Raw genomic sequence first — 15,940 nt, forward strand, 5'->3', positions numbered from 1 at the left:
ATAAAATAAAATGAAATAAAATAAAATAAAATAAAATAAAATAAAATAAAATAAAATAAAATAAAATAAAATAAAATAAAATAAAATAAAATAAAATAAAATAAAATAAAATAAAATAAAATAAATTAAACTAAAGTAAAATAAAATTAAATAAAATAAAATAAGAAAAAAAAATAAATAAAATGAAATGAAATAAAATAAAATAAAATAAAATAAAACAAAACAAAATAAAATAAAATAAAATAAAATAAAATAAAATAAAATAAAATAAAATAAAATGAAATAAAATAAAATAAAATAAAATAAAATAAAATAAAATAAAATAAAATAAAATAAAATAAAATAAAATAAAATAAAATAAAATAAAATAAAATAAAATAAAATAAAATAAAATAAAATAAAATAAAATAAAATACAATAAAATAAAGTAAAATAAAATAAAAAATAAATAAATTAAAAAAAAAATAAAATAAAAAATAAAATTAAACAAAATAAAATAAAATAAAAAATAAATTAAAATAAAATAAAATAAAAAATAAAATTAAACAAAATAAAATTAAACAAAATAAAAAAACATAAATTAAAAAAAATAAATAAAAAAAAAATAAAATAAAATAACAAAAATTAAGAAATATATAAATATAATATACGAATTTTCGCGTGTGCAAAAATGAAAAGCTCAAGCAAAAACTTCAAATGTGGCCGCCTTACATTTATTTTATTTTAAAATCTATACGATTTTCATTACATCAGTTTGTTTTATATTCCTTTCTTAAAAAAAAGCAAAAATACTAAATAACTAAAGAAAAAAGAAAGACCCCCAAAAATATCTAGAGTGAGTGATGTTTTAAATTACACAAAACCGTAATAAGAAGAGAAAATTTGAAAAATTCTGCCGCCTAAAAAAAAAAATTTGGCAGCCCTACCATAGTTGTCAAGAGAAAATCAATTGCAACAAAACAAAGAAAAAACCAAACAGACCACAACAAGTCATGAAAATCATAAAAATACAAAAAATAAATAACGACTAAGGAAAAATCTTCAAGAAATTACTCACATCGTCCACATGCTAAGCCGCCGCAGTCGCAGGATTAAAATAATCATCAATTAAAACGCCCTACTCCTTTCGGTGCTCCAGCAAATTAAGCTCTTTCGCTCTCTACGACGAATTGTGAAACGGGAATTCGCCTAAGGATAAGAAACATCTAAGCATCATTAAGCTGGTTAGACGCTGCCCTTCCCCCTCGTTTTCCTTCTCGTTACACCACCCACTCACATTGAAAAAACAAAAAAAAAAAACCAGAACCAAAAATCCCTTCCGGCCAGTTACCAGTTAAACCAACCAACAACACACATTCACCACTACTCTCACTACCACTACTACTAGTATACTACAATACGGCAGCTTTTCCTTTTTTGTGTATAAAAAAAAGCCAGTGTCTGTGTGTGCATATGTGTGTCTGTATATCTCTCTCTCTCTCTCACTGGTATTTGTTTGAATAGGCGCCCAGCATTATAAGCCACAAACGCTAGAGATTTTTGTTGTTGATTTGTATTAAAGCCAAAAAGAAAAGAGAAAAAAAAAGGAAAAGAAAAGCAAAGCAAAAATCAGCCAAAAAGCAAATCATCGTTTACCATCCATACCCTCGCAAGACGAAGATCCTATCCAAATCCAGTAAAAACGCTTTGAATACAAACTCAAAACATGGCCGCTATGGTTAATATGACCAGCCTGTTGAATGGCAAAGATTCACGTTGGCTCCAGCTAGAAGTATGTCGTGAATTCCAAAGGAATAAATGTTCCCGCCAAGATACCGAATGTAAATTTGCCCATCCGCCTGCAAATGTTGAAGTGCAAAATGGCAAGGTGACCGCCTGCTATGATAGCATTAAGGTTAGTAGAATCAAAACCATAAATTAAACAAAAAAAACCCCAAATTATGTTTCCTTACAATTCTTATAATTTTTTGTTATTATTTGTAAAGGTTTTATTTGTCATCAACCATTTTATATGCATGATCATTTACCAATACATTTCATTTCATTTCCCCTATACCTTAGCGGTGGCTTAAGCAAAAGAGTTTAAGTTTTAATTTCTGCAAACTTAATCTCTTTTTGTGGTTAGTAAGTAAGCCTCCTCTCCTTCTGCCTCGCCGTAAAAAGCCAATGTGTGCATTAAATCTGTCTTCATTCTCTCATCTTGAAATGTTTTTTCCTCTTTCATTTGCCTTATGATATTAATAACTAGTTTTAGTTTAATACCCCCAAAAACCAGCTTCAGTGTGTCTTAAAAGCTTCCAAATGCCTTTAATTATATGCATATTGTATAAATTAAGCCGCTTCTACTCTAGCAAATCGAAATGGTAAAGGCTAATATCAAACAACAGCCAATAAATTTAGAGTGATCAAAACAATATCCCCTAACTATTGCCTAAAAACCGATAAATTAACGATAAGTAATGAAAATGTTTCTTCTTTTTGAGTGTTATTCAAGTTTTATATGAAATGTTAAGGTTCATGAGTAGATTAGTTATAGCTGAAATTTGAGGGAAATCTTCATTAAATTAAAAAACTAGATAATAAGTATGTTTTTTATGCTGCATTATTAAAAAAGTGTGAATTAACAGCTGTTATCTTTGTTATCGATAGTTTTTCATAGGTTTGGGAAAGCTAATATGGCATGCCCGATGATTTGTGTTGCTATTTAGAAAATAGCTGCCTTGAATAACTTTTGAAAACAAACGATATCAGTCGATAAATTTTGTATGTTCTGCTATACAGGCCATGGTACATTAGAGCTGGCAAAATATCGATGGCACTATCGATACTTATTTTTTTGACTTGAATATCGATTGATATTTTCCCGATGGATTTTATCGCAAAAGTAAATTTTTTTGCAAAATTAAACAAAAGTAAGCAATTCGACATTAAATGCATCCTTCGAGATACATTGCGCCTATAGAGGGCGCAATTTTCAACCGATTAAGCTAACATTTTGTACAGTGATCTCTTTGATTCTCTCATGGTTAGGTAAAATTGGCAGTCCTTTACAGACTCACTTAGACAATTTGAAGTCCATTGTGATACCACAGTAGCGACAGACCAAGGTTTCTGGCGGGAATTGAACCCACGACCCCTGCACTGGTAATCCAAGCACGCTACCAACTCCGCTACCGGGGCGCTCTCATGACTTCCCACTGATTTTATTAATCTTGGTTTTATCTGGTCTGTGCCTTGATATTGCTTCTATATAAATAGATCTCTTGATTTTTGCTTCCCATTTTCGTTTGAAATATAGGTGATGGGAAATTAACGATAGTTTCGTTACTATCGATATTTATTGTTAAAACTATCGAAATTATCGAATGTTGCGATTATCGATAGTTTTCCAGCTCTATGTCAACTGCTGTATTGAGTAAATAGATGCCTTGATAAACTTTCGATAACAAACGATTATATTCGATAAATTTTGTTTGTTCTGTATCGCTTTACAAAACATGCAAAGGAATACCATAATATGGAAGAAATAAGTTGTTGTTGTTGTGGGGTAACATATTATGCCATTAGGTGTTTCTGCTTAATGGAGCAAAACATTGTTATCGTTTGTTATGGATAAATTTCCAGAGCAATTCTTATGGCCAGTTTACGTGGTACATCATGACACGTGGTGATTGCAATAGTATTGGTGAAAATATAGGTGCAAATTGCAAATTTTGCCATGAACATTGCACTAAGGAACAGGGGAAAACTTCTCACATATCAATCAGTGCAGTCCGTTTCAAGTTTAAGCTCAATGATAAGGGGCCTCCTTTTTATAGCCTAGTCCGAACGGCGTGCAGCAGTGCGACATCTCTTTGGGGAGAAGTTTTACATGGCATAGTACCTCACAAATGTTGCCAGCATTAGGAGGGGAAAGCCACCGCTCAAATTTTTTTCTGATGGTCTCGCCAGTAACCTCTAAAAAGGAAGTTTTAAGTCAGGTATTCCGTGCTACTTACAAAATCCTTAATTGTTTTCAATACCACTCCCCTAAGTTGGTTCATGTCTGGTATTGTGTCGCCACCTAAGTGCCGGTATCTGTTAGACGCGAAACCCGGGCAATGCTCCAACGATAACAACCGATAAATCAAATTTTGCTTTCTATAGAAGAGAAATAACAAGTAAGAGCGTGCTAAGTTCGGCCGGGCCGAATCTTATATACCCTCCACCATGGATCGCATTTGTCGAGTTCTATGCGCGGTTTCTCTTTTTAGGCAAACAAATAAATTTGAATAAGAACTGTTATGCTAATGGAACTATATCAAGTTATAGTCCGATTCGGACCATAAATGAAAGCTGAACATTGTAGAAGTCATTGTGTAATATTTCAGTCCATTCGGATAAGAATTGCGCCTTGTAGGGGCTCAAGAAGCAAAATCGGGAGATAGGTTTATATGGGAGCTGTATAAAGCTATTGAGCGATTCATTAGACACGTATGTTGAAGGTCATGAGAGAAGCCGTTGTACAAAATTTCTGCCAAATCGGATGAGAATTGTGCGCTCTATTGGCTCAAGAAGTCAAGATCCAAGATCGGTTTATATGACAGCTATACTAGATTATGGACCGATTTAAACCATACTTAGCGCAGTTGTTGGAAATGATACCAAAACACCACGTGCAAAATTTCACTCAAATCGGACGAGAATTGCGCCCTCTAGAGGCTCAAGAAGTCAAGACCCATGATCGGTTTATATGGCAGCTATATCAAGAAATGGACCGATTTGGCCCATTTACAATCCCATCGGAACTACACTGATAAAAAGTATTTGTGCAAAATTTCAAGCGCCATGCTTTACTCCTTCGAAAGTTTGCGTGCTTTCGACAGACAGACAAACGTGCATTAAGTTTTTTTTTACGGGTGTAAAACTTGTGTTATAGTATATACCGAAGTCTGCTTTATACCGCGTTTACACCGATCATTAAATCTGAATTTATAGTTCACTTCAGCTGATTTTAAAAAGGAACAAGTAAAAGCGTGTTAAGTTCGGCTGGGTCGAATCTTTGGAACCCACCACCATGGATTCTGCTTAAAATTTATACAAACTAAATTTAGTTGAAGAGCAGTTGAAGACAAAAATTGGGGGTTGTGAGGGAGCTATTTCAGGTTTCAACAAATTAAATCGGGAGATGGGTTTATATGGGAGCTATATCTAAATCTGAACCGATATGGCCCATTTGCAATCCCCAACGACCTACATCAATATTAACTATCTGTGCAAAATTTCTAGCGGCTAGCTCTTCCCGTTCGACCGCTATCGTGATTTTGACAGACGGAAGGACGGACAGACATACATGCCTAGATCGAATCAGAATGTCGAGACGATCCAGAATATATATACTTTATGGGGTCGCAGATCAATATTTCGAGGTGTTACAAACGGATTGACTAGGTTAGTACACCCCCATCCTATGGTGGTGGATATAAAAACAAAAAATTGCGCCACTGAAACAGGTTTTAATGAGCAGTGTAAACGAGTTAAATTGAATGTTCTTTAAATAAAGTTTAAAAACCAATGACAAAAAATTTCTTGTATAACAGTTTTAAAACCATTGCTTTATAGTTTGAAAGTCATACCTACCTTATTACCGACACACACTTTGTTACCACTTTTACCACTTTGTTTTGTAACAAACAAATTCAAAAATATTTTCCTCATTTCCAAACAAAGTAGGCTTTGATTTTCAATTGATTTTTTTTTGCCTGGGAAATTTTTCATACATTTTCATTAGTCATCGAGAGCTTATACCATTCGCTTGAAGAAGCTTGCAGAAGAAGAAAAGATATATTTCTGAAGATTTTCATCAAGTCAAATCAATTTGAAGAAAAAGTTTTCCTTTTGTTATCCAAACAAATTAAATCACGAAAAGCAAAATGACCAACGATAGTGCTGCCTACTCAACATTGATGGATGGTCAATCTTCGGGATATATCTGGATTGGAGCTTGGTCTCTATTCTGTGTCTCAAAACTGATGTGGACCTATTTGAATAAATATGCTGAACAATTGCTGAACTAGAAGGATGTAGAAGAATTGAAGAGGCGTTTCTCTATTATTGAGAAAATAATTTTGGAATTGCATACATTTTTGTTATTTTGTGTCTCACATATATATACGTATATGTTTATAGAGATTTTTTTTCCCAGAAGTAATGATTTTTTTTGGTTAGATGGCTGGAGGAAAATGTGTAATAAATTTTTGTAAAATTTTGTTTTAGAAAATTTTGTTTTTAATTTAGAAAGATGGGGGTTTTTAGCTGAAAGTGGAGGATAGTAAAGAGGTCATAATGGGGAACATTTTTCTTTGCAGATTATGGAGTGCCTTCTGATCGATAAGACATGAGAGAAATTGGTTTAAAAAGAAAGTAGCACGACAAGATTCAGAAGTAAGGAATAGTTTGTTTCTAATCTGAAAATATGGATTTTTAACTAAAAGGGGAGTATTGTACAGGGGTTATAATGGAGAAAATTCTTGGCAGATTTTGTGTGCCTTCTGAATTCCTTCAAAGACTTCTTTCTAACCTTCAAAGACTTCTTTCTAACCTACAAAGACTTCTTGCCAACCTGAAAGACATTTTTGAATAACCATTTCAAGGAGAGTAATTGGCCAACGATTTGTTATTGATTGGAAAATATAATTCTTGGCTGCTTTTGTGTGCCTACTGAATTCTTTCTAACCATCGAAGTATTCTTTCTAGCCTTCAAATACTTCTTTCCAACCTTCAAAGACTTCTTGCTAAAAGACATCTTTGGAAAATAGTTTTCAGGAGAATTGGCAAAAACTGTTTGCAATTGATTGGGGGGTTGGAGAAGAGATTCTTTATTTCATCGAAGAAAGTGTTCTGCATCTTATGAAGTATTTCTATGGATTTCGCCAATATTTTTAAAATTACATATATCTGTAAACCGAATATGGAGTCCAAGTATACAATGAGTTTAACTCCCTTTTAGGTGAGTTCCTTTATGATGTAGGACTTATTGGTTCTATGAGTTCAGCTTTCCCCAAGAAGTAATGTTTTTCCCCAAACTATATTCCCTTGGGAAAGTTTGCTTAAGATATTTGAACAAGTCGCCAATAGATGACCAGACTTGAATTAAACTTCCATATGTCCAAAGAATATTTTCTTTTCTTTTGGCAATGAGAAAATTCGTTCAAAAGAATTGAAAAATGGAAATTAACGACAATCTAACCTTAAAAATTTCCATTTTTGACATTTCAATTTTGTTACAATTATTTTTAAAACATTTCCTGTCGATTAGACTTCAACGAGATGCCTCTGCCCCATAGATGCCTCTAATTCGCTTAGGAGTTTCTCCTCGCTTTAGGTAGCCTCTAGCAGGGTTTGCCTCAAAGAGTCCTATAGGTAGCTACCCTCAGGGATAAAGTTCTCCTTTACCAAATTATCTCATTTCAATTATGATGAAGTTTTGGTGAAGTCACTCATTGTAGGCTTCAAACCAGAATCTAAAGAAACGGTTACCAAAGCCAAGTTTCTTTGGTTTTTGATATGGGAATATGTTTTTTTTTCCAAGAAAATGTTGCAATATAACCTTAAGGAGAGTTTACATGGCACATCATTATCGTGCTCATCGTGTGTACGTGTTGATTACAGCTTTTGCCTAAAACGGTACATCGATTTTTTCTTTTCTTTGATTTTATTTAATTTTTCATACTTTAAGCAGAGTTTACATGGCACATCATGATCGTACTCATCGTGTGTACGTGTTGATTATAGCTTTTGCCTAAAACGGTACATCGATTTTTTCTTTTCTTTGTTTTTATTTAATTTTTCATACTTTACTTCTCATTTCTTGACCTTATTTGTCACATAACGTGTTTTTCAATATCACTCAATTACGTCATTCATCGAAAAAAATCAAACGATTTTGATTTTTCAGCCATGACTGATGGTTATGTGTACATGTGACGAATACACCTTTGTTTACACCAATACTATTACAATGACCATACATCAGATGTGCCATGTATACTCAGCATTACTTCTCATTTCTTAACCTTATGCTGAGTTTACATGGCACATCTAATGTATGGTCATTCAATTGCGTCATTCATCAAAAAAATCTAATGTTTTTGATTTTTCAGCCATGACTGATGGTTATGTGTACATGTAACGAATACACCTTTGTTTACACCAATACTATTACAATGGCCATACATCTGATGTGCCATGTATACTCAGCATTACTTCTCATTTCTTAACCTTATGCTGAGTTTACATGGCACATCTGATGCATGGTCATTGTAATAGTATTGGTGAAAACAGAATATGAACCGATTTGAAGCACACCTAAAACAGGTGTTGGAAGTGATACCAAAACACCACATGCAAAATTTCAGTCAAATCGGACGAGATTTGCGCCCTCTAGAGACTCCAAAAGTCAAGACCCATGATCGCTTTATATGGAGCTATATCAAAACATGGACCGATTTGGCCCATTTACAATCCCAACCGACCTACACTAATAAGAAGTGTTTGTGCAAAATTTCAAGCGGCTAGCGTTACCCCTTCAAAAGTTGGCGTGCTTTCAACAGACGGACATGACCAGTTTTTTGATTTGACCCCCATCGAAATTTTTTTTTATACCCAACCCTATAGAATGGGGGTGTACTAATCAAGTCACTCCGTTTTTAACACCTCGAAATATTGATCTAGGACCCCATAAAGTATATATATTCTTGATCGTCTCGAAACTCTGATTCGAACTAACGATGTCCGTCCGTCCATCTGTCGAAATCACGATAGCGGTGGAACGCGTAGAGCTAACCGCTTGAAATTTTGCACAGATACTTTATATTGATGTAGGTCGTTGGGGATTGCAAATGGGCCATATCGGTTCCGATTTGAATATAGCTCCCATATAAACCGATCTCCCGATTTGACTTCTTGAGCCCATGGAGCCCACAATATTCATTCGATTTGGCTGAAATTTTGCACATAGTGTTCTGCTATGACTTCCAACACCGTTGCCATGTGCGGTCCTAATCGGCCCAGAACCTGATATAGCTCCCATATAAACCGATCTCCCGATTTGACCTCCTGAGCCCCTGGAAGCCACAATTTTCATCCGATATGGCTGAAAGTTTGTACATGGTGTTTTGTTATGACTTCCAACAACTGTACCAAGTACGGTCCAAGTCAGTCAAGAACATGATATAGCTCCCATATAAACCGATCTCCCGATTTGTCCTCCTAAGCCCCCAGAAGCCGCAATTTTTGTCCGATTTGGCTGAAATTTTTTACAGGGTATTTTGTTATGACTTCCAACAACTGTATCAAGTACAGTCTAAATCGTTCAAGAACCTGATATAGCTCCCATATAAACCGATCTCCCGATTTGTCCTCCTGAGCCCCTAGAAGCCGCAATTTTTGTCCGATTTGGCTGAAATTTTTTACAGGGTATTTTGTTATGACTTCCAGTCTAAATCGTTCAAGAACCTGATATAGATTCCATATAAACCGATCTCCTGATTTGACCTCTTGAGCCCCTAGAAGCCGCAATTTTTGTCCGATTTGGCTGAAATTTTTTACATTGAGTTCTGTTATGACTCTCAGTAACTGTGGCAAGTACGGTTTAAATCTGTGTATTACCTGATATGGAACTCATATAAACCGATCTCCTGATTTGACTTCTTGAGCCTCTGGAAGCCCCATTTTTGTCCGATTTGGCTGAAATGTTGTACAGGGTATTTTGTTATGACTCCCAACAACTGTGCTAAGTACAGTTCAAATCGGTCAAGAACATGATATAACTCCCATATAAACCGATCTCCCGATTTGTCCTCCTGAGCCGCTAGAAGCCGCAATTTATGTACGATTTGGCAGAAATTTTTTACATGGTGTTCTGTTATGACTCTCAGTAACTGTGGCAAGTACGGTTTAAATCTGTGTATTACCTGATATGGAACTCATATAAACCGATCTCCTGATTTGACCTCTTGAGCCCCTAAAAGCCCCATTTTTGTCCGATTTGGCTGAAATGTTGTACAGGGTATTTTGTTATGACTCCCAGCAACTGTATCAAGTACGGTCCAAATCGTTCAAGAACCTGATATAGCTCCCAAAGAAACCGATCTGCCGATTTGACTTCTTGAGCCCTTACAAGCCACGATTTTTATCCGATTTGGATGAAATGTTGCATATTATGACTCAAAAACTGCGTCAAGTACGTTCCAATTCGGTCAGTAACTAGACACAGCTCCCATATTTTAGCAGAACCCACAGTGGTGGGTGCCCCAAATTCGGCTCGGCCGAACTTAGCACGCTTTTACTTGTTTTATTCTAGAAAAGTTCTAGAAAAATCTTCCTCATGGAATTTCAATTATTTTTAACAATACCAAGATTTTCCTTCGTATAATGTTAGACTTTTACCGTTCGTCTTAAATTTTCCAAAAATAGTTTTGGAATTGTTAAGACTAATCAGATATCCCTGAGGAAGAAAACCGACGGTTTTCGAAATATTCGATTTTTCAAGAATAAAACAATTACAAAAACACAAACATCAGTTTTTTAATAACTTTTTTCGTGACTTCTTACCGAACAATTCAAAAGGACGATTTTGTTATTACAGGATGTTTCTTTGTTTTTAGAAAAAAAAAATCCCGCCAGGGAATAGACCCTAAAATTTTTATTTAAGTTTCGTATTCTACTCTCAAGTAACTTTCTTTTGAAGCCCATTTGTCCCGGTCGACCTACATGTCCGTTGGGGGGTGGTTTTTGGGGTGGTTTGGCCCACCTGGGATTTAATCCCAAATTTTCACATAAGTTTCATATTCTTTTTCCAATTACCTTTCATTTGATATCCATATTGCCCCAATCGGTAATCATGTAATTTTTAGACGATTTTTGGGGGTTGGACAGGCCCCCGACTTGACCCCACCTGGGACTTGATCCCAGGTATATGATATAAGTTTGATATTCTATTTCCATTTACCTTTCATTTGATATCCATATTGCCCCAGTCGGTAATCATGTCATTTTTGGACGATTTTTGGGGGTGGGGCAGGCCCCCCCGACTTGACCCCACCTGGGACTTGATCCCAAATTTTGATATAAGTTTGATATTCTATTTCCAATTACCTTTCATTTGATACCCATATTGCCCCAATCGGTAATCATGTCATTTTTGGGCCATTTTTGGGGGTGGGACAGGCCTCCCGACTCTTGGGGTCAAATTGTTAAGTAAACCTATTTCAGTTCTACATTAAGTTTTGTCAACACCGGTGTTAGTGTTTAGAGCTGACAACAAATCGAAACCAAGCCAGTGGGTGCTTCTTGAGTAATTTTTCTAAAATATTGTTTTTAGAGAAAACTTCATTGATTTACTGTCTTTTGGAGAATTTCCCTTTGCCATAAAATCCCCTTGTTTGCCAAAGCTTTGTTTTGTAATGACAAAGGCTATTTTTGGAATTACAAAGGGGCATTTGAAATAAAGGAAGTTATGAAGAAAAATCCTAGGGAAAAAGCATATCATTAACAGACCTTGCCTGGGTTTGAGCCTTTCACTCACTCTGTCCCGCTTTGCTGCCATTTTTCTATCATCATTGAAGCTTGACTGTGCATTCCTCCATAGCCATCATAGCCGTACTTGGATTTTTTAATTGATTTCCTTTGCAAAAGGCTTGTGAATGCTATGACACTTGTGCTTTTGACAAGTCCTTTTGAAATGTCTTTGACTTGGGCACTATCTTACCAAAGAAATTAATGAAGTTTCCTTTGCATAGAAGCAAAAAAAAAAACGAAATGCTGTCAAAAGGCCACCAAATGACTGCTGCAATTGATATCTATTATGTAATCTTAGTTTTATAATCACACAAGTGGTGGTGCCCTCAACGAAAACCCCTTTTCCACCAGAGATCCAGCTAGAGATTTTTCTTTTCTTGCTGCATATCGAGCAGAGTTACTCTTCAAGTTAAAATGATTTAAGTCATTTGCATTAGATGCTCTTAGATATGAAGCCCATGGTGTTTGGCCCTTAGCGCAAAATGGCCAAAGGGAAGCAGGCAAAGCCATGCCAGCAATGAACACAGCTCAATGAACTGTAAAACAAGAAATGGCCACAAACGACGGCAGCTCAGCCTACATTTGAAGAACCAACAGCCAACGGAAGCCAATACCATTTAGCCTGCTGCTCCCCTTTCTAACCACTATTTGATCCTTATCGATATGACATCCTTTACGGAACGATAACGAAGAACGACAAGTACGACGACTACTAGTAGCTGCTGTCTTAATGGTTTTGTGTTGAAAGTTTTTTCTTTTTTTTTTCTCACATTCCTATCAGGGATTTTTCTTCTATTACATCGTAGATGTACTACGTGGTCTTCCTTTTTCTTTTGCTCTGTTTCAGGGCAAGAAATGAAGTGCTTTTTAGCTTGTCTCAGGCAACGCAACGGAAGTGTAATGTTGTTCATAATTTATGCCAATATTTTTTTAAGTAGCCATTCACTCATTGATGTACTTGCACAAAGGAGTACTGCTGCTGTTACTTGTTTCCTTGCAAAGAATTCTCGTTCCTCCCATGCTTACGAAATGAGTTAAAACCGCAGCAGCCAAATCCAAGCCCACCAAAGTGGTAAACTCATCTAGAAATAAACGCGCTTCACTTGAATGGTAAAATAAAATCAATGGCTGGCCTGGGAGTTTCAAATTCCTTGTCGAACAATCTCCAAGGATTCATTATTATTGTTTCCTTTGCATTTATTCTTGGAGTGGAGTGGCTGGGTGGAATAAAATATCTGGCTTGGCTTTTGTCACTATAACGTTTGCTGGTGTAGATATCCACCCAAATGCCCCCAAATCTTTTGTTGCAATTTCTTGCTCCCTACATTTCACTACAAGTTTTTTCTTCCTGCTCCTTTGGTGTTTTTTTTTTTTTTTTATTGGCCGTTAAGCTTTGAAGTGTAAATTTATTGTTGAATTTCATTGTGCTGGTCGTTATGCGAGCGTTTTTTCTGTATAAGTCATTATTAACATAAAAATTACTTAATAACAAAGAAAATCGTTTTTTTTTTCATGGGGAGGGCACATCCCCATGCCGGGCTTACAATGACAGGAAAGGAGGGGGGGTTGGTGTGGTAGGTTGGAACATTTATCCTCCACCTCCTTTGTTAGGGATTGCCATAATTTTGTGGATAAAGTTTTGTGGCTGGGTGGTTGTTTGGGTGTTGGCGAAAGTCTTTGCCTCAAAGCATTCTAGCATTTTTATACAGTTCCAAGGACATTGCCAGACAGGTATGCAAGTAAATTGTAATTTAAATAATATTATTTGAGAAAAGTTTGCACTTCAATAAATTTTCCCCTCGCACTAAAAAGGTAAAAGCAAATATTGATGCGTTCCAGTAAAAGATTTCAAAATCAAATAGTGCTGGCAAGTTAGTTAGAAGCTATGATTGCAGGTAGATAGAAGGTGAAGTATCCCCTAAAAGTATGCTTCACAATAATGTTTATTAGGGTGTACGTTTTTTCTTTTAAAAAGCAAAATATCATAGGTTGATTTAATAAAATTGTAATTGTAAGCTCTTGCAAAAGAAGTTGGATATCATCTCACGGTACTGCTCACCATTCGCAGTTACGTTACGATTTGCATCATTTTTAAAGAAGTACGGTCCAATGATGCCACCAGCCCTTAAACCGCACCAAACCGTGACTTTTTCTGGAGGCATTGGTAGCTGTTGCTATGCTTCTGGCTGATCTTTAGTCCAAAAGCGACAATTCTACTTATATAGGTACCCACGCCGAAGACAATTTTTCGGCAAATAAGTGGATCTTCGGCAAACTTTGCGTGAGTCAATTCACAAAAATTTCTGCCTTGCGGTAGGTCGTTCGGCTTCAATTTTTGCACCAGCTGTATTTTGAAAGACTTCACACCTACATCCTTCCGCAAAAATGTTCCACGTTGTTGAGTAACAGAGGCCCAATTGCTGCGAACGGCGACGAATCGATAATTGATGGTCATCATTAACTCTGACCGATACCGTTGCGACTTTTGGTGTTGGTGGTTTAATGTTCAACAATGTAAATTTAGTGCGAAGTTTGGTCATAATAACTCGTATAGCCGCTTCAGTGGGTCGATTAAACTGACCATTAAATGGAAGAAGCTTAGTGTACTGTAAAGAAAACTTAATTTAGATGCGTTTTTAGTGTAATTTTTATAAATTGTGTCAACTCTGGAGATCTCTGAAGTACGATATTGGCATTTTTTACAAAAAAAAAAAAAAAAAAAACTGGGGAAACCCTTCGAGTTCTCCAAACCCAAAGCTGAAGATAACTCTAGCCGTTCCAAAATGGCAGACTTATTTCCACTTATTTTTTCCCCATCCCACTGTGCTTTGTTCGTTTGTAAGACGATTCATGGTTAAATTATAGACTAATCTGAAGATCTTTGACACTGAAACAAAACAAGAAACGTGGGTGAGCTGATGAAACCAGAGTTGCCAAAAAGATATTGTCCCGAACGGCCTACATATAATATTGGGATTTTTGGGAATAGAGCGGATTTCAGACGTTTCATATATTTGTACCAGATACGCATTCTACTGCCTTTTCATGTTTTACCCATTTTGTGCCGTTGGATAATTATTTAAGTTTTGGAGTATTTTTGGTCTGGCGCGGCCCCAGAGAAAAACGCAATTTTTTGCTCAGAACATTATATGTAGGAACAGGATTGATTTTCTTTTATATCACTAAGTGTTGTCCGATTCAAGTTTAAGCTCAATGAGGGTTCTCCTTTCTAGTACGCAGTTCACCATCTTTTTGGAGAGAAGTTTTAACAAAGCAAAGTATCTCACAAATGTCGTCAGCATTAGGAGGGGATAACCGCAGCTGAATACTTTTTTCTGTTTTACTTGCCAGGGTTCGAACCCAGGCGTTCAGTTTTATAGCCAGACATGCTAACCCTTGCTCTACGGTGTTTCAAAAATGTTTATAAGCAGGTCCAGTTCAAAGATGGGCTTTATCGGACTACAACTTGGTATAGGCCCCATATAAACTGATAAGCTGGTTTATTGTCTTAGACCCATTAACACCACATTTTTAACCAATTTCACTTAAATTTGCCACAAGGTGCTGCGTGAGGCTCCTCGAACTTAGTACCGAATATGGTCAAGATCGGACTATATTGGGATACAGCTACCATATAGACCGATCTCGCGATTTAAGATCTTGGTCCCTAAAAAGTCTATTTCTTTGAAATTTGACAATTGAGGTATGTTAGGCTTCTCGACATCCCGTATCCTACTTGGTTTCGATCGGTTTATATTTGAATATAGCTGCCATTTAGACCCATCTCCAGATTTAGTCGCTTTTTTTCGCTGAAATTTGACCCCGTGGGCTGAGTTAGGCCCTTCGAAAACCGTGTTCCGTAAATATGCCCACTTTCGAGGTTTTTAAGGGGAAAGCCTGCCCCCAAGAGTCTTGAGGCCAAAATTTTATATCGTTTTCAGTATTGTACTCTTAAATACCTATCATTTGGCAGCCATATTGCTCTCAAGGTATAACATGTAATTTTTAGAGGCTTTGTGGGTGGGCGCTCCTCTAGGCTATTCAATCAGTATACCAGTTTCGTCTTTTTGGGTTGCCATAAGGGTGCAAACAAAATTTCGCTTAAATCGCTGCAACACTATTCGAGATATGACTTTTCTAAAAATTGTTCGTCCCCCTTCGATTATAAAGAAATGAAGCACTTTTTTTTTGGAGGCCCAAACTATATATTCTCAGAAAATTTCAAATTGCATTCCACTCTTCAATGGCTGTAGCTAAATAACACATGGATGGGGCGGCCTCCAAATATGAGTGGTATTCTTCTTGCAAATATCGGGTTTTCCAATAAGGATTTCACAACAATTTTTAAATAAAACGCAAACCATTTAAGATATTTCAAAAA

At 35.9% G+C, this 15,940-nt stretch overlaps 1 protein-coding gene across 33 annotated transcripts in view; it reads left to right on the forward strand.

Annotated features, from left to right (window-relative positions):
- Positions 1-15,940, forward strand: part of LOC106083996 (protein muscleblind) — a 913,910-nt gene that overhangs the window by 591,807 nt on the left and 306,163 nt on the right. For 9 of the 33 annotated variants that reach the window (XM_059368557.1, XM_059368560.1, XM_059368562.1 and 6 more), the window contains one exon: positions 784-1,894. The exons of 2 other annotated variants lie outside the window; for them this stretch is intronic. In XM_059368557.1, coding sequence (XP_059224540.1) covers positions 1,706-1,894 — 189 coding nt within the window. In that variant the 5' untranslated portion in view covers positions 784-1,705. Of the gene's footprint in view, positions 1-567; positions 1,895-15,940 lie in introns of those variants that run through there. 22 more of the 33 variants (XR_009398299.1, XR_009398300.1, XM_059368576.1 and 19 more) reach the window with 16 other exon arrangements.

Source organism: Stomoxys calcitrans, chromosome 5 (assembly GCF_963082655.1).
Source record: "Stomoxys calcitrans chromosome 5, idStoCalc2.1, whole genome shotgun sequence".
Taxonomy (NCBI): domain Eukaryota; kingdom Metazoa; phylum Arthropoda; class Insecta; order Diptera; family Muscidae; genus Stomoxys; species Stomoxys calcitrans.